This window comes from Artemia sp. Qi Xiang Cuo, chromosome 11 (assembly GCF_049724085.1).
Source record: "Artemia sp. Qi Xiang Cuo chromosome 11, ASM4972408v1, whole genome shotgun sequence".
In the NCBI taxonomy this organism is placed as follows: domain Eukaryota; kingdom Metazoa; phylum Arthropoda; class Branchiopoda; order Anostraca; family Artemiidae; genus Artemia; species Artemia sp. Qi Xiang Cuo.
Window position 1 is genome coordinate 26747759 of NC_142804.1, and position 24096 is coordinate 26771854.

The following is a 24096-nucleotide window of genomic DNA, read 5'->3' on the forward strand; positions in this document are numbered from 1 at the left end:
TCCAAAAAAAGTTGAGTCTTTTACCAATTTTGCACCAGAAAATTTTGCACAACATAAAAATATTATCTAATATACGAAAAGACCCGTCTTTTACAATAACCAAATCAGATAAAAACAATTCACTTGTTTTCATGGATAGGACAGATTATAACAAAATCTATTCACATTTAAATGACAAAACTGCATATAAAACGATAACTCACGATCCTACTGATCAGTTTGCTAATATTGTTATAAATTCACTAAAGCAGCTAAGACAGAATGGTAAAGGCACCCCACAATTATACAATGAATTTTTCCCTCATGGGAGCTTCTTTCCAAAATTTTATGGTTTACCAAAATTACATAAACGAGGTATTCCCTTAAAACCTATCGTAGTATCCAAGAAAGTTCCAGTTTCCAATATTGGAAAGTGGCTTTGCACTGCTTTCGAACTTTTACTATATTCCCAAAATTCCTACATTAGTAATTCGGCAGATTTAGTTAGAAAACTTAAATACATAAGTATATCAGAAAATACGATAATTAGTAGTTTTAACATTGTTTCCATGTATACGAATTATAGATATGGCTATTTCTGAGCAATTATTATAAAGAGAGAAACCGAATTCCTGGCCCATCGTTAACCTGTTATTCGTTACACTAATGTTTTCTAATCAATAAAACAAATTCTTGTTCCAATCACTGACTCTTTCGTTTCAACAGTAGTTTTACAAGGGAGGGGGCTCAAAACCATATTTTTCAGTTTCTGAAATGATCATAAGAACAGAATTAGAAGAACAATAATTCTCAAAGAATTCGAGAAACAGTCAAACTTCAGCTTAAGGAAATATGAAGTGCAACAAAACCAATCCACTGCACATATGAAACCATTTCTTTTCTTTTTATTCTTTTTTTATGTTGCCCCTAATCTCAGTTGACAAAGTTTTTTTCTTAATTTATGAACGTCTTTAAACGATGATATTTTCAGTATATTTTTTAATAGCGTTTAGAATTGTTATACAATGAATTTCAATATATATTTCAAACCTAACATCTTTGGTACTTTTTTCAGCATAATGTTTATATGAACAGAAAGCAAACATTTTACACCGCTATAACACTAATAGTAAATAAAAAACCTTCTTTTGGCTTTCTTTTTAAAGTATTGTCTTTCCTTGTCTTCGCGCATCACACCATTAAATTAAGTAAATCCGAGATTCTTGTTACAAAGGATTCAATCTATTATCACTAAAAATTTCGAATTTTGCTTTTTTCAGAAGAAAGAACACAACTAAGTGTTTATTTCTTAATTTTTTTCCTTCCAAGAGATAATTGTATCAAACCAATAACCCTTGAAAAATGGGTTGAATTCAGAGAGAAATTGAAGGTTCTTATGCCCTTTTTAAGTAGCCAAAAAGAATGTGATGAGGAGAAATGGTGTTTTTTGCCCTATTCAGTGACAGCAACTACAATTTGGACCCAAAGAGGGCAAAGTTGCAATACACTGAAAATTATGAGGTAAAAAACAATTTAAAAGTGTTAAAAATCAATATATCGAGCATACCAGTTGCAGAAGCAGTAATGTCATAAAATTGCACTTGTTGTTCCTTAATTAACTCATTGTTTATATAACTTAAGATGTTAATATAGACATCTATTTCAAACCTTTACTTAGCTAAATGGATTTCCGTGATGATCCGTGACATCTTGTGTCTTTTTTACCAATAAAAGGATCAGAAGGGTTCATCTGAGAGAGAATTGACCGTGGAGAAGGGACTTTCTTAAGGAGGAATTTTTAATGGTACGGGGAATGCACCCCGGAGGGTCATTTTCAGACTTGATTTGCTACAACAATCGGAATTTTAATTTTAAAAGTAATTTTGTTTTCAGCTGAGAAAACAAGTTAGGAAACAAGACTAAAACTGAAATTAAGAAGCACGATTAAAACTTAAAATGAACAAAGCTTATTCTATATATGAGAAGGGCTGCCCCATATTCTACCGTCCACTGGTTGCACTAAAGTTTTTTAATAATGCAAAAAACTTCTTATTCCAATTCACCCGTCATTTTGTTTCAGCAGTCGTTCTTAAAGAATTGGGGGAAATGTCAAGCTTTTTGTTTATGTGATGAGTATTAATGCGACAGAATAAATGACAAACAATCAACAATCATCCATAACATCCTGGAAAAATTAGCTCTAATACAAGAAGATTAATCCTGTGGTTAATTAATGATTTAACTAATAAAGAATTTAAAAGGTAAGAACTTGGCAGAAACATCAGGCTTCGTGAACTGTCAATACAACCTGAGCTCTCCCCCTTCTATCACACAATCAGCTACGTCCCCCCTAGACAAGATACTGCCTATGCTCAAAGTCTAAATGCGACCCTGTGATGGTGAGAAGAAAACAATATATTCCATTTCCCAGCCACATCATGAAAAAATAATAGGAAGTTTAAAATAAAACTTTTTGGCATTTCAAACTAATGAAAAATTTAGAATGTTCAAAAAAAGAATAAATTTTCTCTAAATCCTGGCGGCCTCTCCGCATAATGACTTTGTGAAGGGGGAAAACGAGGATCAATATATAATTCTGAAATATTACTGTTTTTCATTTAGTTACTTATGGCATTTCCCAAATATTAGACCCAATTTTATTACATTTTTAAAGTTTTGTCTAATTTCAGGCGCCAATCCACGCCGTTTTCCCTAAAGAAAGTTCTGTCAACTCCATGTCAACCAACCGGTTCGCTATTTGATCTTTTTGTTTAATTTCATAAAAATAGAATTCCATTGCCAATGCTGGACTGGAGTCACTTTCCAGGGAAGGACCTGGGATTATTTCTTTTGGATGGACCAAAACCAAATGTATAAATTTGTAAACAATGAGGATTTGGGGTAACCCAAATTGTAATTTGACTACGTCCTTTTGAGTCCTCTTGACTACGTTCATTATTTTTCAGCCAATCAAAAGCGTAATTTTCAGCCTATCATCCTTGACTTTCTTAAAAAACTCACTACTTGACTATCCAGGAGGATTGAACCCAGCTTTTCGTCTGGCTTCTTGTTTGATCACTCAAAGAACAATTAAGACAACATTTTTACCCACAGAAAAATTTATCTTTAAATTACAGGCACATCTAGAGCCAACTTGTGATAATTGATAAATTGTCTGCTTGCCCCCCTCAAATTTCTCATGAAAATTTTAACTGAATCCTTCAATCGTAAAACAACACAGGGTGATCTCACCGAAAATGCTCATAAAATTCGTCATATTTCTAACAAAAGCTAATATGTAATCTATATTATTTGAAACTGTTTCTTATTTGTATAAATTTTTTGGAGCTTATTCAAAGAGCTTGATGCACAAAGTTTATTTTTATGTATTTCACTTTCATATACGCATGTTGAAATTACCAGTTAATTGGCTTGGATCAGAAATGTTTTCTTATATACATTGAATCTGAACGATTTTTCACCTGTACACCCTCATTGGAGCTTATTCATAAAGCCTGATTCAGAAAATCTGTTCTCATATATATTACACTAAAAGTATTTTTCGCTTGTATGTTCTTGTTTATGCCTAATCAAATTTTCCGACTGAGCAAAGATTTTCTTACAAATATCACACTGAAAGGGTTTTCGACCTGTATGCATTCGTTTATGACTAATCAAATATCTTGACTGAGCAAAGGTTTTCTTACAAATGTCACACTGAAATGGTGTTTCACATGTATGTACGCTTTTATGCCTAGTCAAACATGCCAACTGAGCAAAACATTTCTTACATATTTCACACTGGAAGGGTTTTTCTCCTGTGTGCACTCGTTTATGACTGATCAAATTTCGCAAATCAGCAAAAGTTTTCTGACATATATCACACTGAAAAGGTTTTTCGCCTGTATGAACTCGTTTATGACTAATCAAATGTCCCGAACAAGCAAAGCTTTTCTGACAAACATCACACTGGAAAGGCTTTTCATCTGTGTGTACTCGTTTATGACTGATCAAATTATGTAACTGAGCAAACGTTTTCTTACAAATATCACACTGAAAGGGTTTTTCACCTGTATGAACTCGTTTATGTTTGGTCAAATGTTCTGTTAACTGAGTAAAAGTTTTATTACATATATCACACTGGAAGAGTTTTTCACCTGTATGTATTCTTCGAAACTTTTTCAAATTCCCCGATAAAGAAAATGTTTTGTTACATGTATTATATTGAAATAATTTAACTCTTTTATGTGTCCTTTGATGCATTTGCAATGTACATTTATTGGGCAATTTCTTTTTGCATATACTGCACTCATGGTGTGTTCTAAACTTCTTGTTGGGCGAGCGGCGATTCAAAAGATTTCCCTTGTGGCTCTGGCCTGTTACACTGGAATTCCACTCAAATGAACTTAAACTAACGGTTGTGGACAATTCGTCCGCAGTAACTTGGAAGGTATCACCCTGTAATGCTAGTTCAGATATGTTTTGTGAAAAATCGCCCTGTAAAATTAAATGTTCTTTCATGTTATCAATATTGTCTTGCAAACAAATTGAACATCTTCTTTTTTCTCCCATTTGATGCTCCATGAAATGAGCCACAAAGCTTCTATAATCTCTAACTACAGAAGGACAGACATCACATTCAATTGGTGAAAGTTCTTCACAGCCAGTGTCTATATGAAGATCTAGTATCAGAGATGATTTTTCTGTCTTTCCACAAAAGTTGCAACGCCAGAGATTTGGTTGAGTTTCACCACCAGTGCCACAGATACTTGAATTCATTACTTCTAAAATTAGGGGATAAAATTAAATAAAGTCAATATAACAGCTAAAAGTATTATGCAAACATATTATATTGAGAATCATTGGATCATTGGAATTTATGCTTTAAAATTCTGTTTCATTTCATAGCTATAATAGAAAATAATTTTTTAAATTCAATCAGGAGAAAAATATAACAGCCAAAACACTTAAAAGTTTTTAGAATCATAATAAGTCTAACATAATATTAGGAACTTAGATCCAATGTTATGCGCTAAGATACATTCGACAGTCAATTCCCACTTTTATTTCTTCCTTCCTTTGTAAAAGAGAGAATTTTCTATTTATCTTTTCTTTCCTTTATCTCTTAGATTTAGTTTGACCTAAATTTAAGCTTTTAGTTTCTTTGCTTTTTCTGTGTTTAATTATACTCACTGAAAATCTTTAAAAACAGCAGAACCTGATTTAGGGGAGGAGGAGCACCCCCCGGGGTAAAACAGGGATATGGGGAGCCAGATAAAAACCAAAGAAATAAAGAGAAAAATCTCCAGGAAAACAACTATATTTTCGTTTTTCTTATTAAAAAATGGGTCACAAATTCAATTTTTGACCAATTAAATAATTCGCAAAGTTAATTTTTAAAATTGTGTAATTTATATTTAACGCTAAAGTAACTCAGTGCCACTGAAAGAGGCAAACAAAAGCTTTGTAAGAGCTAAAATCTCACCGTAAGTAGTGTCGTGGCTTAGATATAGACACATTATGACTGCTGTTGCAGCTTTTATGGTGAGGCTCCACCTGACTCTTAAACTTATAAACCATACCTGACTCTTAAACCACCATGCCTTCTCAAGACCAGAAAACAATTTGCACTTTACTGAAAAACAAACACATTTAAAATATTTTCACTTTTTAGTTTCAGTAAATAAAAAAAAAATATACCAAAACTTTAAGGAATAAATATCAGTTTATCTATATTAAACTGACAATCCAGGGTCATTTTTTTTTCTGTCCAAGATTAGAAGCCAGTTATCCCTGTTTAGGAACAATACATTTTGATCAAAACAGGGGAGTTTTACCCTATGGCCTAGGGCTATATCTGACCCCTTTAGGAGGGGGCTTGGAAAAATTTTGTGGCATCAGTCATCATATTTTGAAAGTGTACTTGAGGGATAATCTACAGCAAAATTCTAGTTGGGGGGTCTTCTTCTGTTCTTGAAAAGTAGATGAGTTAGGAGAATCAAACTTCCAGGAATGAATACAAAATCTAAATTATACTAAAGGCAGGTATTTTAAAACACTTACCTTCCGTGTTTTTCATGCTTTGAAAATACCTCGGAAGACTGGTGGAATCTGTCTTAATTGCTGAAAAATTATTATTTTCTTTAGTGTTGTTTTGAGTCGGCTTTTCTTGGATTTTAAATTTAGACAACACATTCCAGATGATTTTAGTAGGATTTTAAGCGACATTGGGATCTATTTTTCGTTTGTGGACAATTCCTGCGCCGTAATTTGGGAGGTAGCACCCTGTAGTGCTAGTTCAGACATGTTTTGTGAAAAATGGCCCTGTAAAATTAAATGTTCTTTCATGTTATCAATATTGTCTTGCAAACAAATCTTCTTGTTTCTCCCATTTGATGCTCCATAAAATGAGCATCATTTTCTGGTGCTCCATATATCTATACGCATATAATATTTTGTCCTGTGGGCCAACAAACAAGGATACTTAAGACGTCCAAAAATCAAAGGCTTTGGCACGTTTCTGACTTTTATTTTAGAATTTTAATTTTTTTTGTGGGGGGGGGGGACGAATCCCCTCCCTCCATTTAGCTGTATCCATGGGGTGTTACCTCTCCTAAGTACCTACCTCTTGGTAATAAAAGTAAAATGGTACTTTTAGAAAGTATCTAATTCTAATCAAACAGCCACAGTGTTTCAGGACCCACTCTAAAGAGTTGGGATAATATTCAAATTTGAACATACAAAGCAACATATTGACAAAGGGGACAGTCCACTAATAAACGTAATAATTTCACTTTTTTTTCTTTGCCCGTTTTATTTTACATGTAGAGAATTTCCGGCGGATTTGTCTGGGAGGAATTTTTGGTGTGATTTGTCTGAGAAAAAAAATTCCGTGGAAAGGGAGATTTCTGAAGTGACCAGAAAGACGATTAAAGCTTAAAGTCTGTTTTCAAGTGAAAATATGCTGAGGATAATTGTATCTACAAAGAAATTATCTATAGTTATCTACAAGAAATTTTGATGGGGGAGGGGATTTCCAGCGAGGATGAAATTGTAAGGGGGGGAATACTTCTTGTGGGAGAAATTTTCCACGGAGGGCTTTTCCATTTGAAGGGGCAAATCAGGATAATACTCCGCAAATATTTATTGGTGAACTTTGTAAAATTTCACTGTTTTCCCTAAATTTCATGAGTTGTTTTTAAAAATTTTACCACAGGAGTGCCAAAGTGCTATTTTAATACTTTTTAATCAAAGGACTACTTTTTGAATACTTTCTGTAAAAGTAGTAATTTTTCGATACTTTTTATTAAAAGTAGTGCCAATTTAAAATTTAATTGTCAAAAAATCAACTTGCTCATTAGCTGTCTGTTTCCCCGTAAAAAGGAAAGATTTCCGTGTTTTTTACTATTTTTTTCAAGAATTCGTGTAACACGTAGTAAGAAATAAGATACTAACATTTTCAGTTATCAATTACCCTCTTGTTATGCTAACAAATAGACGTTACATTATATTACTGCCTACAGACAGCATTTGGGTTTTGTTCAGTCATACAATTAGATAGACATCTAGAAAGAAGAATAATCGTACTGATAGACTAAATACAAATAACGGAACGATATGATACATAAGACTGAACTAGGCAGCAGAACAAGATTCTAAGAATCGACCGTGGAAATATGTGTTTGAGCTCTCTAAGGATTCCGAGACTTCAGGAGACTTTCTTTTTAATCAGGTCAATATGATGCTTGAAGGAAAGAGTCGCAAGTAGCAATCCTTAGGTTTTACTTAGAACCTCTTGAAACGTGTAGCCAGTGCAAGCCTTTGAGACTCTGGAGAAAATGAGAAAACAAGACTTTCCGACATTTAAGGCAAGATAATTTACATTAAACCACTGGATAACTCCTTCAAAAAGGGTTATCATCTTTGAACGAAGATCAGACTCAGTTCTACCAGCTGTGCCAAGAGTACTGTCATCATCAAAAGCAATAAGTGCATCCAGTAGGGACGAACTCCTGTCATAATTAGTGACGGATGCTGGTTAATGAAGACGACAGCAAATTGTAGGTTTTTAATTTTTAACCGCATTAATTAGGTCATCAACATAGATTTAAAAAGAGCATCAGTCCAATGACAGGTCCTTGTAGAACGCCAAACTCTTATCCAGAAGGGTTAGAAAAGTACGGATCAACCAAGATGACTCGATCAGATAAATATGATAGAAACCAAGAATGAGCATTCCCTCTTATACCAATATGGGACAGTTTCCAAAGAAGAATCTTGTGTTAATGAGTCGAGTGCTTTTCGTACATCGAGAAAAAGAACAGCAGGTTTCAGACCAAAGTCAAGAGCTGAATGCAAATAATTCAAGAGAGTTGCAACTCCATGCTCAGTGGAGTGCTTCGTTCTACAACCAAAATGAAAATCACGAAAAAGGTGTTTAAAACTAAGAAAATCAAGAAGTCGAGAAAGCATAGCTTATTCAAAAATTTTCCTAAACATTGATAAAAGAGATATTGGACGATAATTTGCAGGATCATTCCTTGATCCACCTGTAAAAAGGATAATAACACGAACACACTTTAAAGAACTTGGGAAGACACCATTTTTTAAAGAAAGATTGACAAGTCTCGTGAGGGCAGAAACGATAACAGGAAGAATGAACTTGACAACTTTAGTCGGAATATGGTCTGGGCCAGAAGATGAAGAGCCCCTCAAACCACTGACAATTCTGGCTATTTCGGCTTCAGAGACAGGTTCCAATAACATTGATTTAGGACAAGGCAGTCCAAGGTAAGACCTAAAATCAGGTAGAGAAGAAGAAGGACTTATAAAAGAGGCTGTAGATTTGCTGATATTAGCAAAATAGGAAGAAAATGTATCTTGAACTTTTAGCTCACCCTCTAAATTTTAGCCGCCAATCACAACACTTGAAGGGACAGAAGGAGGCAAAGAAGATGGCCTGATAATAGAATTGATTAATTGCCATGTCTTCCTAATGTCTTTACCGGACACAGAGAATTTTCTATATTAAAATAACGATTTAGCCTTTCGGCAAAAGCGAATTGTAAACTCTTCTATAAGCTTTGAAAAGTTGAAGTCAAAAATCACGCAAAGGTGGTTTAGAGGACATGTAAGCCTTCCAAAGATTATTTTTCTTCCTCCAGCTTTTAAGGAGTCCTGGAGTCATCTAAGGATTAAAAAGGGCTGTTTTTTTATGCCGGATTCGACTGGGGCACATCATATGTATCCAAGGTAACCTCCCTCAAAGAATCATAAAACGAATTAAACAATAAATCTATATCAGATTCATTTTCAGTAATACTCCATGAAAGACCAGCCAACCGCGACCTAAGAAGATGCAAACCCTGATCATCATACCAAGCTGAGTGGTGAGTGGTGCGTGATGGATCATAACTTGTAAGTATTTTGAATTTGTGGGACACAACACTTGAAGGGACAGAAGGAGGCAGAGAAGATGGCCTGATAATAGAATTGATTAATTGTCATGTCTTCCTAATGTCTTTACCGGACGCAGAGAATTTTCTATAGTAAAATAACGATTTAGCCTTTCGGCACCATATGAAATCGACAGGGCACCACCTTCAGCTTCAGAGATACTAAACACGATCAAACGGCTAAAAAACAATAAGTCTCCTGGAGAAGGTGGTCTTCCTCCCGAGGTCTACAAGGCGTCACCACATGTTGTAACGGAAAAACTAGAAACCCTCTTCAGTCTGATATGGGAGAAAAAGACCTACCCGTCTAATTGGAAGGTGTCAGTAATAATCCCAGTATCTAAAACGGGGGACAAATGCGCCAGCCGCAACTACTGTGGGATATCACTTATGGATATGGCTACCAAACTAATTGCGATTATTTTGCTTAAAGGTTCGAGGAAGCAAGGGATGAGCGGAGACGTGAAAATCAATGCGGATTTCGAAGAAGGAGAGGGTGCACTGACCAGGTTTTCACTCTCCGCCTTATTCTCCAACAGTGCGAACTCTACAAACTCCCCATAATTAACATGTTCCTTGATTTTGTGGTTGCTTTCGACTCTGTAACCCGCAAAAACCTTCGGCGAATCATGTTGGAAGATGGTATGCTGGTTGAATTCATAGAGCTGTTGAACGCCTGCTACGAGCATTGCAAATCGACACTAAGAGTGCTGGGCGAAGAAACTGAGCCCTTCAATGTTGAAAGTAGTGTGAAACAGGGGTGCATATTGTCCCCTGTTTTGTTTAACTACTGTATACACTTAATTCTAGAGAGTGCACTCTCAAGTTTTGATGGTGTTGTTACGGGACTGGGCATGTTTGACCTGGACTACACGGATGACATCGACGCTCTTTCTGCTGCCCAAGCAATGTTAAATGAAGTACCACATTTCTCTCAGTTACTGGGTATGAAAGTCTACACGGCTAAAACTTAAGGTATTAACCTAATTATACAGTCAGATTATCAGTTTGTGTTTTACAGACAGAAACTGGAAAAAGTCGAAAGCTTTACCTATCTTGTCTCACTATTAGACTCCCTTGACTGCTGTGATTTCGACACACAGAACAGAGTTAACAATGCCCAAACAATCATCTCACAACTCCGCCGCCATTTATGGAACCGGCGGGAGATCAGCATGAAGACAAAAATTTCTGGCTGTAAAGCGGCTGTTACATCTATTTTCTTCTATGCAGTCGAAACTTGGCCACTGAAGGTGCTAGATCTCCATAATTTGGTAGTCTTTGATCACCGGTGTCTACGAAAAATCCTGAGGATCCGACACTCCGACAGAATCTCAAATGTTGATGCGCGCCATCGCTTCTGTAACTTCGAACCCGCCACCATGATTGTCAAACAGAGAAGACTGCGATGACTTGGTCATGTCCTTAGAAGACCCAATGACCGCATCATAAAGCAAGTGCTTCTAGCTGCCCCGTTGCCAGATTGGCGCACGCGATCCGGCGATCAATTTGAGAATTGGTGGACAACTACCAAAAACGATCTCGACCCCATTGGCGGATTTCGAAAGTTTGGCAGAAAGTGGGAGAGCTACTGGCTCCAGTTTGCTGAAGAGCAGGCACAAGATCGCGACAAATGGGAGTCAATCATACGTAGTCTTCTAGATGGCGGGTAAGGCGTCTGCGTCTGGTCCCGCAACAAGTACAAGTAAGTAAGTAGTTCGGGTGACCTGCTCCCTGGGTGAGTGACTACTTCAGCTTCAAAATAACCCAATTGATGTTCTTAGTTTGATAAATAATTCAGTAGGTCAGTCTAATAAATCATTGTCAAATACCCAGGTTTCAGTTAGTAGTAAGTAGTAAGTATATTTAGATCGAGTATCCAAACGAGATGGTAGTTTCTCTGTGCTTCAGCTTAATATCCAGGGTCTTTGCCCTTCGTTTGATGAGTTGAAAAAACAGTGGGTAGTGGCTACCCTGATTGCATTGGTCTTTGTGAGACTTTCCTTGATTCGAAAAATGAGTCTCTATTCCATCTCCCTGGGTACAAGATGGCATATTTGAATCGAAGTAGGATGGCAAATGTGGCCTTGCTGTTTATGTTTCGGAATATCTTCAGTGCTCTGTTAGACATGACCTATCAAGTAATGAAGAAGGAATTTTTGAATCCATAGTTATTGAGATTAAAACCAAAACTAAAACTTTGATTGTTAGTAATATATACCGGTCTCCTAGTGGGTCTGTTCCTTCTTTCCTTCAGATTCTTGATGAGGTTTTGAAAACAATCCAACTTCATTCATGTTCAGTTGTCAATATGGATGACTTCAACCTTAATTTGTGTGACCAGAGGTCATCTTCGTGATTGGATTTTCTTTCAACACAGCTCGCTTGTGGAACATTACCTTCTGCATGCATTACAACTCACATAACTAACACTTCCACTTGCTTGCTTGATAATATTTTTTCATCGTTGACCTTGGTGCAAAATTCTGTGTTGACGAGGGATACCTCAGACCATTTTCCTACTTTTCCCATGTATAATTTTTCGAATTCGTTGCCTAGGAGAAGCCAAAGAGCTGATTTTCCTCTTTAAAAATTTAATGATCCGCACTTTCCTAACCCTTCTGGAATAGAGTTTGGCGTTCCACAAGAATCTGTCATTGGGCCAATACTCTTTTTAATCTACGTCATGACCTTATTAATGCGGTTAAACACTTTTGCTGTCGTAAAAACCATGTGTAAAAACCATTTGCTGTCGTCTTCGTTAACCAGAATCCGTCACTAATTGTGACAGAAGTTCCCGGATACACTTATTGCTTTTGATGATGGCAGTATTCTTGGCACAGCTGGTAGAACTGATTCTGATCTTTGTTCAAAGATGATAGCCGTTTTTGAAGGAGTTATCCAGTGGTTTGATGTAAATTATGTTGCCTTAAATGTCGGAAAGTCTTCTTTTCTCATTTTCTCCAGAGTCTCAAAGGCTAGCCTGCCCTGACCACACGTATTAAGAGGTTCTCTAAGTAGACCTATGAATCGTTACGTTCGATTCCTAAGCATCTTGCTTGACGGAAATCTTTCCTAAAGCATCATATCGACCTAATTACAATGAAAGTCACCAGGAGTCTCGCCATCCTTAGAAAGCTCAAACACATATTTCCACGGTCAATTCTTAGAATCTTGTTCTGTAGCCTAGTTCAATCTTGTTTCATACTGTTCTGTTATTTTGATGTCAACTTTTCCCTTGTCCCTGAAGCCACTTTCAAAGCTTTATGATAATGCAAAAACTTTTATTAAGGAAACTAACCGATCTTCACTTAAACTATTGCTTGATGCGAAATCTCTCCATTGTCTTTTTTGCTCTTTTTTCTTTTTTTTCAGTTGCACGGCCATCTTCCTGCTGCCCTATGTAATAATATATCTTTTGTTTCTGATCAATCGACTTATCATCTCCACACTTCCAACAATTTACAGATTCTTGAAACTCCATAAATGAGGTTTGACTTCAACCCTCTGACAGCTCGCAACGGGATCTGGAACAAGCTCCAAGAGTCTGCACGAAGCTAACACTTGCTTGGTATGTTCAAAAATTAGGTTAGAGAATTTATAGCTAAACGATAAGCTTTTTCCGGTTTTCCTTAGAGTTTATGTCCCTGGATTGAGTAGTATATTTAGCTGAGTTGGTGAAATAATGTGCTACCCCCTGCCTAGCTTGTCATTTTGGGGATTATTAAGGTGGGCGACTGGATTTTTTTGGATTTTGTTTGTATTTTTTGTTTTGGTATTTTTTCTCCCCTACTCTTTCCCGTCCGTGGAACTTTATGGCAGAGATTGGGATGAAGTAGATTTTTGTTTATGAAGTTTATTGTTAAATGAAGAACTAAAAAATTTTTTTTTTCAAAATTCCATTTTTTAGAGTTTCGGTTACTATTGAACCGGGTCGCTTCCTCATTAGCATAACAGAAAAATAAAATTAATTTTCCACGGAAAAATTATTTATTTGAGTGAACTTTTCATAGGGATGAAAGTTGCCGGGGGAAATAACCAACAGGAAATTTTACAAAGAGAGGAAAGGGCTGTGATCTATACAATCTGCCTGTTGTCTACGTACAGTATGCTATTTGTTATTAGGGAATATGCATTGAATTTTTCAATCGGACGCTTTCCCTAGGAAGGATTTCCGGGGAATTCTTTAAGGAGCCATTCTTTCAGGTGGGCACTTTTAAGTGGATAATAAATTTAGTAAATAAAAAAAAAACCTGTTTTAAATATGAAAAGAGGCTTTTCTAGGTGAAATTGTTCACAGAAATATTTTCTGGGGGGGGGAGGGATTTAGAGGAAATATGTAGTTTTCGAGGGGAATTTTACATGGGAAGAACTTCCCATGGACGATTCTCTTATGAAGAAATTTTCTTGGAGGGAAGAATATGCATTATTTTAGAAACTATCAGAAACTGAATAAACAATTTTTTTCCACAGAGAGTGAGGAGCAACATTAAAACTTAAACCACAGTGGAATTATTAGGTATATTATTGTGCTGACACTTTCTCAATATGTTGCTTTGTAGGTTCAAATTTGAATTTCGTCCCAATTCTTTAAGAGCGAGTCCTGAAACACAATAGCTGTTTGATTGCAATAAAACAGTTTCTAAAAGTACTATTTTACTGTTATTACCAAGAGATGGGTACTTAGGAGAGTTAACACTTTATGGGTACGCATAAGTAAAGGGAAGGGACCCCCCCCCCAAAAAAAAACGTGCCAAAGCCTTGGATTTTTAGACGTATTAATTTATCTTATGACGCTCTGACAGCTTGCAACGGGGTCTGGAACACGCTCCCAGAGTCTGCACGAAGCTACCAGTCGTTCGGTATGTTCAAAAATTACGTTAGAGAATTTATAGCTAGTAAATAATTTTTTCTGGCTTCCCTTAGAGTTTATGTCCCTGGATTGAGTTCTATATTTAACTGAGTTGATGAAATAATACGCTACCTCCTGCCTAGCTAGTCATTTTGGGGATTATTAAGGTGGGCACCTGGATTTTTTTGGATTTTGTTCATATTTTTTGTTTTGGTAATTTTTCTCCCCCTCTCTTTCCCAGCGGTGGAGCTTTATGGTGGAGATTGCGCTGAAGTAGATTTTTGTTTATAGAGTTTGTTGTTAAATAAAGAACTAAAAAAAAAAAAAAAATTAAATCAAAATTCCGTTTTTTAGAGTTTCGGTTACTATTGAACCGGGTCGCTTCCTCATTAGCATAATGAAAAAATGAAGTTAATTTTCCACGGAAAAATTATTTATTTGAGTGAACTTTTCATAGAGATAAAAGTTGCCGGGGGAAATAACCAACAGGAAATTTTACAAAGAGAGGAAAGGGATATGATCTATACAATCTTCCTGTTGTCTATGTACAGTATACTATATGTTATTAGGGAATGTGCATTAAATTTTTCAGTCGGACACTTTCCCTAGGAAGGATTTCCGGGGGAATTCTTTAAGGAGCCATTCTTTCAGGTGGGCACTTTTAAGTGGATAATTTGAAAAATCACCAGAAATTTAGTAAATAAAACAAAATGTGTTTTAAATATGAAAGGAGGCTTTTCTAGGTGAAGTTGTTCACAGAAATTTTTCTGGGGGGGGGGGAGGGAATTTAGAGAAAATTTATAGTTTTCCAGGGGAATTTTACATGGGAAGAACTTCCCATGGAGGATTCTCTTATGAAGAAATTTTCTTGGAGGGAAGAAGCAGCATTAGTTTTAGAAACTATCAGAAACTGAATAAACAATTTTTTTCCACAGAGAGTGAGGAGCAACATTAAAACTTAAACCACAGTGGCATTATTACGTATATTATTGGGCTGACCCTTTGTCAATATGTTGCTTTGTAGGTTCAAATTGGAATTCCGTCCCAATTCTTTAAGATCGAGTCCTTAAACACAATTTCTGTTTGATTGCAATAAAATAAGTTTCTAAAAGTACTATTTTACCTTTATTACCAAGAGATAGGTACTTAGGAGAGTTATCATTCCATGAGTACGCATAAGTAGAGGGAATGGATTCCCCCCCCCCCCCACCAAAAAAAAAAAACTCAAAACGTGCCAAAGCCTTGGATTTTTAGACGTCTTAATTTATCTTAAGTTTCTTGTTTGTTGGCCCACTGAACAATTTTGTAGACAAATTCTTTATGTTCCCCCTCTATACTCACAACCATAACTTCGCCCCCTGTAACCCCACATACATAATGAATAATTTTGGTTGTTACAATTTTGAATTTTGCTTTTACTTTCAGTTGAAAAAGTCCCATTTATTAGTGAAAAAATTTTCAGTTGAAAAAACTCCCATTATTAGTGAAGACCTTGGTATAGTGAAGATGTTAGAAGTAGAACAGCAACGGCCCTGGATCTTTCTTTATAGTTGAAGTCAGTTTGCGAGGATAGAAAGATGAGTCTGAGAACCAATAATAGGATATTAGAAGCTATTGTAATGGTATTTCTATGAGGGAGAAAATAGAGTAGGAAAAAAAATAGGATCTATGAGGGAAACAAATGAGAGCTGTGCATTAACTTGCATTTACATTTAATAAGCTTTTCTATTCTATTTATGGATTTATTTAAATTACTGTGCTTATAAATTGTCAATCTTTTCAGCATTCTTTTGAAAGTAGGATTTGAGCATTCTTTAGATAGACCAAGCTACTTAAAGGTTTCCTCTTTTTATTGCAGCTTACTTGAATTCATTAAAAATAACCCAAGATTTAATTGTGAATTTTAGTTGCATATATTTTAATCAAAACTTTTAGATTTTCATTTTCAGTCATAATGGCTGTTCTTTACTTACAGTTTGTTAATACAAGCTGTTTTACCCATGGCTCACTTGAATGTAAATGCAGGAGGGGAGAAAAAAAAAAAATCAAATTGCTTATAGGGTCATGATTTCCATGGTTGCAAAGGTAAACTCTCCTTGGAACTTCACCCCCAGAAATTTTACTTCTCATGGAAAATTCTCCAAGTGGAAAATTCCTCCCCCCCCCCAAAAAAAAAATATTCTATAAACAAATATTATAAGCAAACAACTGACATGGCCAAGCAAAAAGCCGTTTTCCCATGGGCTGTAGACGTTCAGGTTATCCCGAAATGCATAGACTTTTCAATTATGTTGGACACTTAAAAAGGGCACAAGAACTTTTAATTTCCGTTTGAATGATTCCTCTGTAGATATTTGAGGACAATTGGTTCAATACGATTACCTCATGGGAAAAAAATAGGAACGTCAACAAGATCTTTAATTTTTTTTTTTTTTTAAGGAAAAAAAGGCCGTTAAATTGGAATAAGCCTATACGATGCATTAGAAGGCTTTAGTCTAACGATTGAGGGGCAGACGAATGGGCAGCCTCTCTCGTATATGGAATATTTCCTCTTCATTTTAAGTTTTAATGTTGCTCCCAACTTTCGTTTGAAAATATAGCTTTCAAAATCTAATTTCCGTAGTTTTGCAAAAAAGGCCTGAAAATATCCCCCTCCCTCTCTGTGGAACATTACCCTTGCCAATAAAAAATTTCCCCCGTAAAATATTTCAAAAACCTTCAAAAACTGAGCACATGATTCTTAAGCAGCTTTTACTTTTACTTGGACAGGACCAAATCTATGGTGCTTTGAAAAGAAGACAATGGGCATGTTTTTCTTAGAACCCTACTTTACTGTTCTACTACTTTACCTCTTTTACTGTTTTTCTTAGAAGATTTTAGAGACACCCAAACCAATGCTGAGCATGTAAACAGTGAAATAGCAAAGGAATAAAGATCGTTGAATAAAGTTTAGAAGAATAGAAAGAAGATGATGAAATTAATAAAATAATAAGGTTAGAAATTGGAGTTGAAACATAAATCCAAAGATTAAAGATTGGGTACCCATTGTAATGTGAGAGATGGCTATGACACATTCTATGAATGAAAGATCACAGATTGCGAAAGATCGTCCATTTCGGGTAACAATCTATGGCCAAACACATAGTGTGTCGTCCCCTAATGGTGGGGAAGAAGGTCGTAAAGGATGGATTTAAGGGACATTCTAAGTTTTTGGGAGATTGTACAGGTGTACAGGAGAGTGCAGAAGCGTACAGGCCTCAGGTAGCTTGGTTTTTTATTCAGTCGTAATATTCAAGTTATAGTATTACTTTACTTTTTTACTTTTAATATTTTACTCTTTCTATTCAATTTCTAGTCATTGTTATCTTATTAATACGATCATGGAAATCTGAATTTTTTACCTTGATCACTGATAATTGTCGAACCAAATTCCTGAGACTCAGGTTCAAGTTTACATGGTACCAACATGCTGGGACAAGTAGTCGTCGGACCATCTTCTAGTTTGGGACACAAAAAAGGGTCTGGAATGTCAACCTGCTTTTTAATTTCACTTGGTAAAGCATCTTCAACTTCTAAAAACATAATTGAAAGAGACATAAAAGAAGTGTGAGAACAATGTATATATATTTTACGAAAAGAAAACTCAGTAAATTCAGACTAAGATGCAGTTCCGAAAAACAACGTGATGCGCAGAGAACAGCTTCTTCTTTAAAAAAATTTATTTGATTATTCAATCAAATAAGCTTCCTCCAAAATTTATACGGCCCCATTTTCCATATAACCTTATATGCCCCGGGGCCTAACTTACACCCCTTGCTCCTGCCCCAGGGCTCTGGTTTTTTTTTATCAAACCCGAAGGCATTGTAACATAATCTTTGGGCTATTTTGAGCACAATGGCTATTTCAAACTTTCAATCAGATACATTTGGGGGAAATAATACGTGGAGGGGGGGGGGGGTACCTTTAATCATTTCTGGCTCTTAAAATGGAGAACTAGAACTTTCAATTCCCGATCAAATAATTCCCCTCCAAGGTTTATGCAACCATCCTTTTCCATAAAACGTTATATACCCCCAGGGAATAGCTTACAACCCTTGACCCCGGGATTTGCAGGGCTTACATAGCTTACAACACTTGCCCCGGGCTCCAGACGGTTGCATCAACCCCGCAGTTTTTTTTTAGCTGATATTTGGACGATTTCGAGCAAAAACTTTGGTCGGATGCACTAGGAGAAAAGAGAGCATGGGGGATGGGGTACCAGTTGCCCTTCAATCACTTCGTTCTTAAGGAGTAAACTAGAACTTTAAATTTCCAATTGAAAGAGCCCCCTCCAAATTTAAGACCACCCCGTCCATAAAAACCTTATATGCCTCCAGGGCATAATTTTCAACACGTGCCACCGGGCTCTGGAGGTTGTGTTGACCCCAAAATTTTGTTATTTGATCTTTCAACTATGTTTAACAAAATGATTATCTCAAAACTTTTTATGGAATGCATTCGGGGAAAATAGGGCATAGAAGGGGAGGCTAGTTGCCCTGCGATCGCTTCTCACTCCTAAAACGGGTACTAAAACTTTCAATTTCCAATCAAACGAGCCTCCTCCAAAGTTTATCCGACCACCACATCCAAAAAAAACTTACACATTCCAGGATATAACTTTCAAAATGTGCCCCCAGGCTCTGGAGGGGTTGTGTTGACCATGGACTTTTCTTTATCTGATTTTAAATAATCTTTAACAAAATGGGCTAAACGGGATGCATTTGGGGAAAAGAAGGCATGGGGGAGGAGGCTAGTTGCCCTCCAATTACTTCTCACTCTGAATACAGGCACTAAAACTTTCAAATTCCAATCAAATGAGCCCCCTCCAAAGTTTATACGACCAACCCTTCCATATAAACCTTATATACACCTGGGGAATAACTTTCAACACGTGCATCCGGGCTCTGGGGGATTTTGTTGACCCCGAAGTTTTTTTTAATGTCATTTTTTAGCTATTTTGAACAAAATGACTATCTCAGAGTTTTGATCCAAGTTTGCGTACTTTTCTAGGGTTCAAGTAAAAAAAAAGGCAAAAATATTTCTGTCAGTGGACGATTGAAGTTAAAGGCTAAGGGAAGCTAGGAATATCTTCAAAAATAGAGCACCGTTGCTAAGACCTGGTAGATGATTACTATTCAATATTGATCAGGTCCGTGTCTAGGAGCAAGAGTACACAAGTTTTGAAATCCCCTCCCAAAATAATTCGTGGATTCGTAAAATGGTCTAAAAATGCATGAATAAACAAACAATCTTAACTCCCCCACCCCCAAAAAGATTTGGGTTTTTTGCGTATAGAATCTTAAGTTTACTTTGCATGTTCAGTTTTTTTTAGCATCGATAAACTATATTGAGGTTTCAATTTATAATATATAATTGCACGACGTGTAAACATGAAAAAAAGTACCCAAAAAAAGGGGAAGACTTTAGAGCCTTGAAATTTTTTAAGCAAGTAGGTCTTTGTATTATATCCTCCTCCATTGAAAGGAACCAACTGAATAACTGTAAAAGCAGGAAATTAGAAATTTGATGAAAAGAAACAGAAAGAAATACAGAAAGAAAGAAAGAAATGGCACCCGTCCAATCGGACGGGTGCCCAAAAGAATGTGTTAACATTTTCTGCCTGGTGCCTACACCTCTGCGTCGCTGTTATTAGAACCTTTTATAAGTGCTTGTGCCAGCTGGAAGATCCCTTGCCTTCTGCTGTTGGATTGTAGCTTGATTAGCCTAGTTTAGAGTTCACTTTAGCCTACATCATGGGTGACAACTCTAAAAGGAGCTATAGACCACCTAGTCACAGAGAGATGAGATCAGACTGCTCCATCTAATACAGTGGAGCTGAATCTATTAATGAGCAGATTACAATGCTCACCTCACACATTAACACCCTTAAGAACAAGCAGAAGCTAATTGCAGATTCAATAAATGACCAAAACCTTAAATCTACTATTGCAGAAGTTGTCAGTGAGGCACTGTCTAATGAGGTTGGTTCTTTGGTTGAGGCCTCTGTTAAAAAACTTGCCTCTAGTCACCTACCTCCTGCTTTTGATGCTAACAACATGGAAATTATTAAACAAGAGGTATATAAAAGTCTTAAAATGGATTTTGATGTGCTTGTGGAAAAATCACTAAAACAATATGATTTGAGGATGTCAAAGCTTGAATCATCTCTTCATTTGCTTGACTCAGGTTTGTCAGAGCTGCGGAAATCTCTGAAGCCAATTCAACTCAATGTGGATCGTCTGAGCGATCAGTTTGACCAAATGAAAATTTCAAATCAGCTGATCCTATTTGGTTTCAAAGAAGACCATTATCCAGAAGCTTCTGAAAGCAAATTTCTTGGATTTTACAGTACTAGGTTTCCTGGTATTCCTTTGACTAAGAATGACATCGTTTCTTTTAGAAGGATTGGAAAACAAGGCTCAGGTTTGAAATCTCGCCCACTTGTTGTGGAATTTTGTAGTCCAAGAATGCAGTAGTTTATTCTTAGAGAAAAGAAAAGTTTGCAAAGTATTGGTGTCTTTATTTCTGAGTCACTGACAAAGCCTAGACTTCAGTTACTTAACTATGCTAAATCAAAGCTTGGGAAGAGGTCTACATGGTCCAGTGGAGGAGAAATACTCACCAAGCTTTCTGATGGTAAAGTGATCACTGTTAAAGAGGCATCTAAAGTTGATGTTCTCCATCAGTCAACTACAGCCCATCCAAGCCCCGCCCAGGACTTAAATAAACCATTTTTCCCCTTTTTTCTCTGTTGTTTTTTTGTTTTTTTTTTTTTTTTTAGCCCTTTATTATCTAATTGTTTTAATTATGCTTGAATTTATGTTTTTTTAAATTATTTTTTTAAATGATATCCATAAACCATTGATAACTCTTTCCTCTGGTTGCTTCTTTATTGTTTTGACTTTTTCTTTACTTTGTTTTTGCCTTTATCCTGTATTGTTTTGCGTTTTTCTTTAATTTGTTTTTGCCTTTATCCTTGTAATTTTTTGTTATTTTTTAATCTTTTTGATCTTAGTAGCTTGTTATTGTTCTTTGTCTTGCAGGCTTTTTTTTTTCTTCTCTTTCTTTTCTTTGTTGCCTACAAGTTTCACTTTTTTAGTTTCAATTTACCCTCTGCTATTTCAGCCTGTTTGTTTGATATTTTGTTCATTTGTGAAGATATTGTGTGCATTTGTTATGTGTGGTAAATCTGGCTGATTTTTCTTTTCTTTTGAATTCTTCTATTCTTAAATGAATTATCTTTGAGCAACCAAGTAGTGCTGGCAAACAAGAGGCCCACACACTTGACCCTCTTCTTGGATCTATGGTTAATTCTAGTTGCAATTATCAAACTATTATTCATTTTTGTGATAAAATCATGCCTTCTCTCTCTTCAAATAGTTGCGTTAATGTATTTTGTTTGAATGTACGTGGGATACGAGATAAATGGGATAGTCTGAAATCATATCTGTGGTCTGATAATTCTTGCCCTTTTGATGTAATTGGTTTAACTGAAACATGGTTATCTGATAGTGATAATTTAACAGCTTATGATATGCATGGTTATATTGCTATTCATGTCCCTAGATTGGTAATAAAGTGCTCCGGGGGCATTTCTTTATTTATAAAATCTGATATTAAATTCAGTAGACGGTATGACCTTGAATCCTTGTTTAATTCAGTAGTGTCCAATAGTAGGACTGTTTATTCTTTTTTTATTGATCTGAAAAGCCAGTTTGCATGTGATACTGTTTGTTTGTTTTATAAGCCCCCTCCTTTTCCAACACATCTGTTCTGTGATTTGCTTGATCAGCTTTCTTGTGCTGGGACTTTCTCTAAGAAACGTATTTGTGTTTTGGGAGATTTGAATTGTAATATGTTAAATGTTGGATCAAGTGATGAATGTGACCATCTGTTTGATGTGCTTTCTTCTTCTGGGCTACTTCCTTCAATTTTTCTCCTTCTCGTGTTGATCCTACAAGAAATTCTGCCACTTTGATAGATAATATTTTCATTTCTCATTCTCCAAAATTGAAGTTTACATCTGGTCTTGTTTTCACTGATCTGTCTGATCACTTCCCTATTTATCTATCACTTTTTTTACCTTATACTGAGATTGCTGTGAATAAGCAAGGTGAATCTTCTTTTAGAACTTTTACAAATAATTAAATTTCTAATTTAACTCTTAGTCTTCAGAGTAATGATTGGTCTAGTGTTCTTGAAGCTAATGATGTTGAATGTGCAACAAGTTTATTTGTGTGTCGCATGGCAGCTCTATTGGATAAGCATTTTCCTCTTAGGAAGAGACCAAGGAATTCTACACCCAAATGCCCATGGATGTCCATAGGTCTGATTAATGCTACACATATGAAGGCGTCTCTGTTCAAGGTTGCATGTAAAAGTAAAACACAGGATGATCTTTTGAAGTATAAACATAATAAAAATGTATTTGCGACTTCAGTACGTGCAGCCAAAAGGCTCTATTTTTCGCGTCGAATTGATAAGTGTAAGAGGAACTTGCGAAAGGTTTGGAATGTAGTTAATGAAGCTATTTCTCGCAAGAAACTCAAACAGTCCCCCCCCATGTCATTACAGGAATGCTGATGGATCTATTGTGGATAAAAATTCTTCAGCAAATGCCTTCAATTTGTATTTCACCACTCTTCCCTCAGTTCCCATTCAACCCAAGAATAGAGTAAGTAGTTTTCCAATAGCAGAAAAGTCATTTTTCCTTTCCCCATGCAGTGATATTGAGATTTATAGTATTATTTCCCAGCTTCCAAGTAGCCTTTCAGTTGATGGTTTTGGTTTGAGTAATAATGTTCTTAAAAAATTGGTCAGTTTGTTTCTAACCCCATCTCACACATAACTAACCTCTCTCTTTCTTCTGGTGTTTTCCCTCATTTATTTAAAGTTGCTAATGTTTTACCTTTACATAAAAAAGGTGACTCATCTCTAATTTCAAATTATAGACCCATTTCTCTTCTTCCTGTCATTTCTAAGGTTGTTGAAAGAGTAGTGTATTGTAGACTCTCTTCATTTGTTTTTAGTACTAATACAACTGCAGGAAATTCTCTCATAACTAACCATCAGTATGGTTTTTGTCCCACTTTCTCTGCCTCGCATGCACTTTCAGATGCAACAGAGTTTGTGCATGTTAATCTGGAAAAGGGCTTGTGTGTTTTGGGTCTATTTCTTGACTTTTCAAAGGCCTTTGATATGGTTGACCACTCTGTTCTTTTGTCTAAACTATCTTCATTTGGAGTGCATGGAGTCCCACTAGAATGGTTAAGGTCTTATCTGTCGGGAAGATCTCAGTATGTTTCAGTTAATGGTAATTCTTCCACTACTTTGCCTATATTGAAGGGTGTCCCACAGGGCTCTGTGCTTGGACCACTTTTGTTTTTAATTTATATTAATGATCTCGTTGATGGTCTTCATCCCCTTGTGCACCCTATTCTTTTTGCTGATGACAGTAACTTTTTCATTGCTGCAGTAGACTTGCCATCTGCCACTTCCCTAGCTGAACGTCTTCTTGATAAAGTAAAAGATTGGTGCTGGTCAAATGGTATGACTCTCAACAGCCAAAAAAGTGCCATTATACACTTCAGTACCCCTTATCCTATGAGAGACGTAAGGGAGCCAATCATCCTTACTTATGGGAATGATGTTATACCGCAAGCTGCTATGGGGAAATTTCTAGGTGTGTATCTTGACTGTTTTTTCTCTTTTAAACCTCATATAACTCACACCCGTTCCCTCATCTTCCGCCAGTCTTCAATGTTGCACCGG

The 24096-nt window shown here is 36.1% G+C and overlaps 1 protein-coding gene and 1 pseudogene across 5 annotated transcripts in view; one reads left to right on the forward strand and one right to left on the reverse strand.

Annotated features, from left to right (window-relative positions):
- Positions 1-1293: 1293 nt before the first annotated feature.
- LOC148946817 (uncharacterized) overlaps positions 1294-24096 on the reverse strand; it is a 49917-nt gene continuing 27114 nt past the window's right edge. For all 5 annotated transcript variants that reach the window (XM_089096620.1, XM_089096618.1, XM_089096621.1 and 2 more), the window contains 2 exons: positions 17688-17858; positions 1294-4763 (listed from right to left, as the gene is read on the reverse strand). In XM_089096620.1, the coding sequence (XP_088952746.1) occupies positions 3529-4763; positions 17688-17858 (1406 nt within the window). In that variant the 3' untranslated portion in view covers positions 1294-3528. The remainder of the gene's footprint in view (positions 4764-17687; positions 17859-24096) is intronic.
- LOC148946818 (uncharacterized) lies at positions 20079-20785 on the forward strand (annotated as a pseudogene).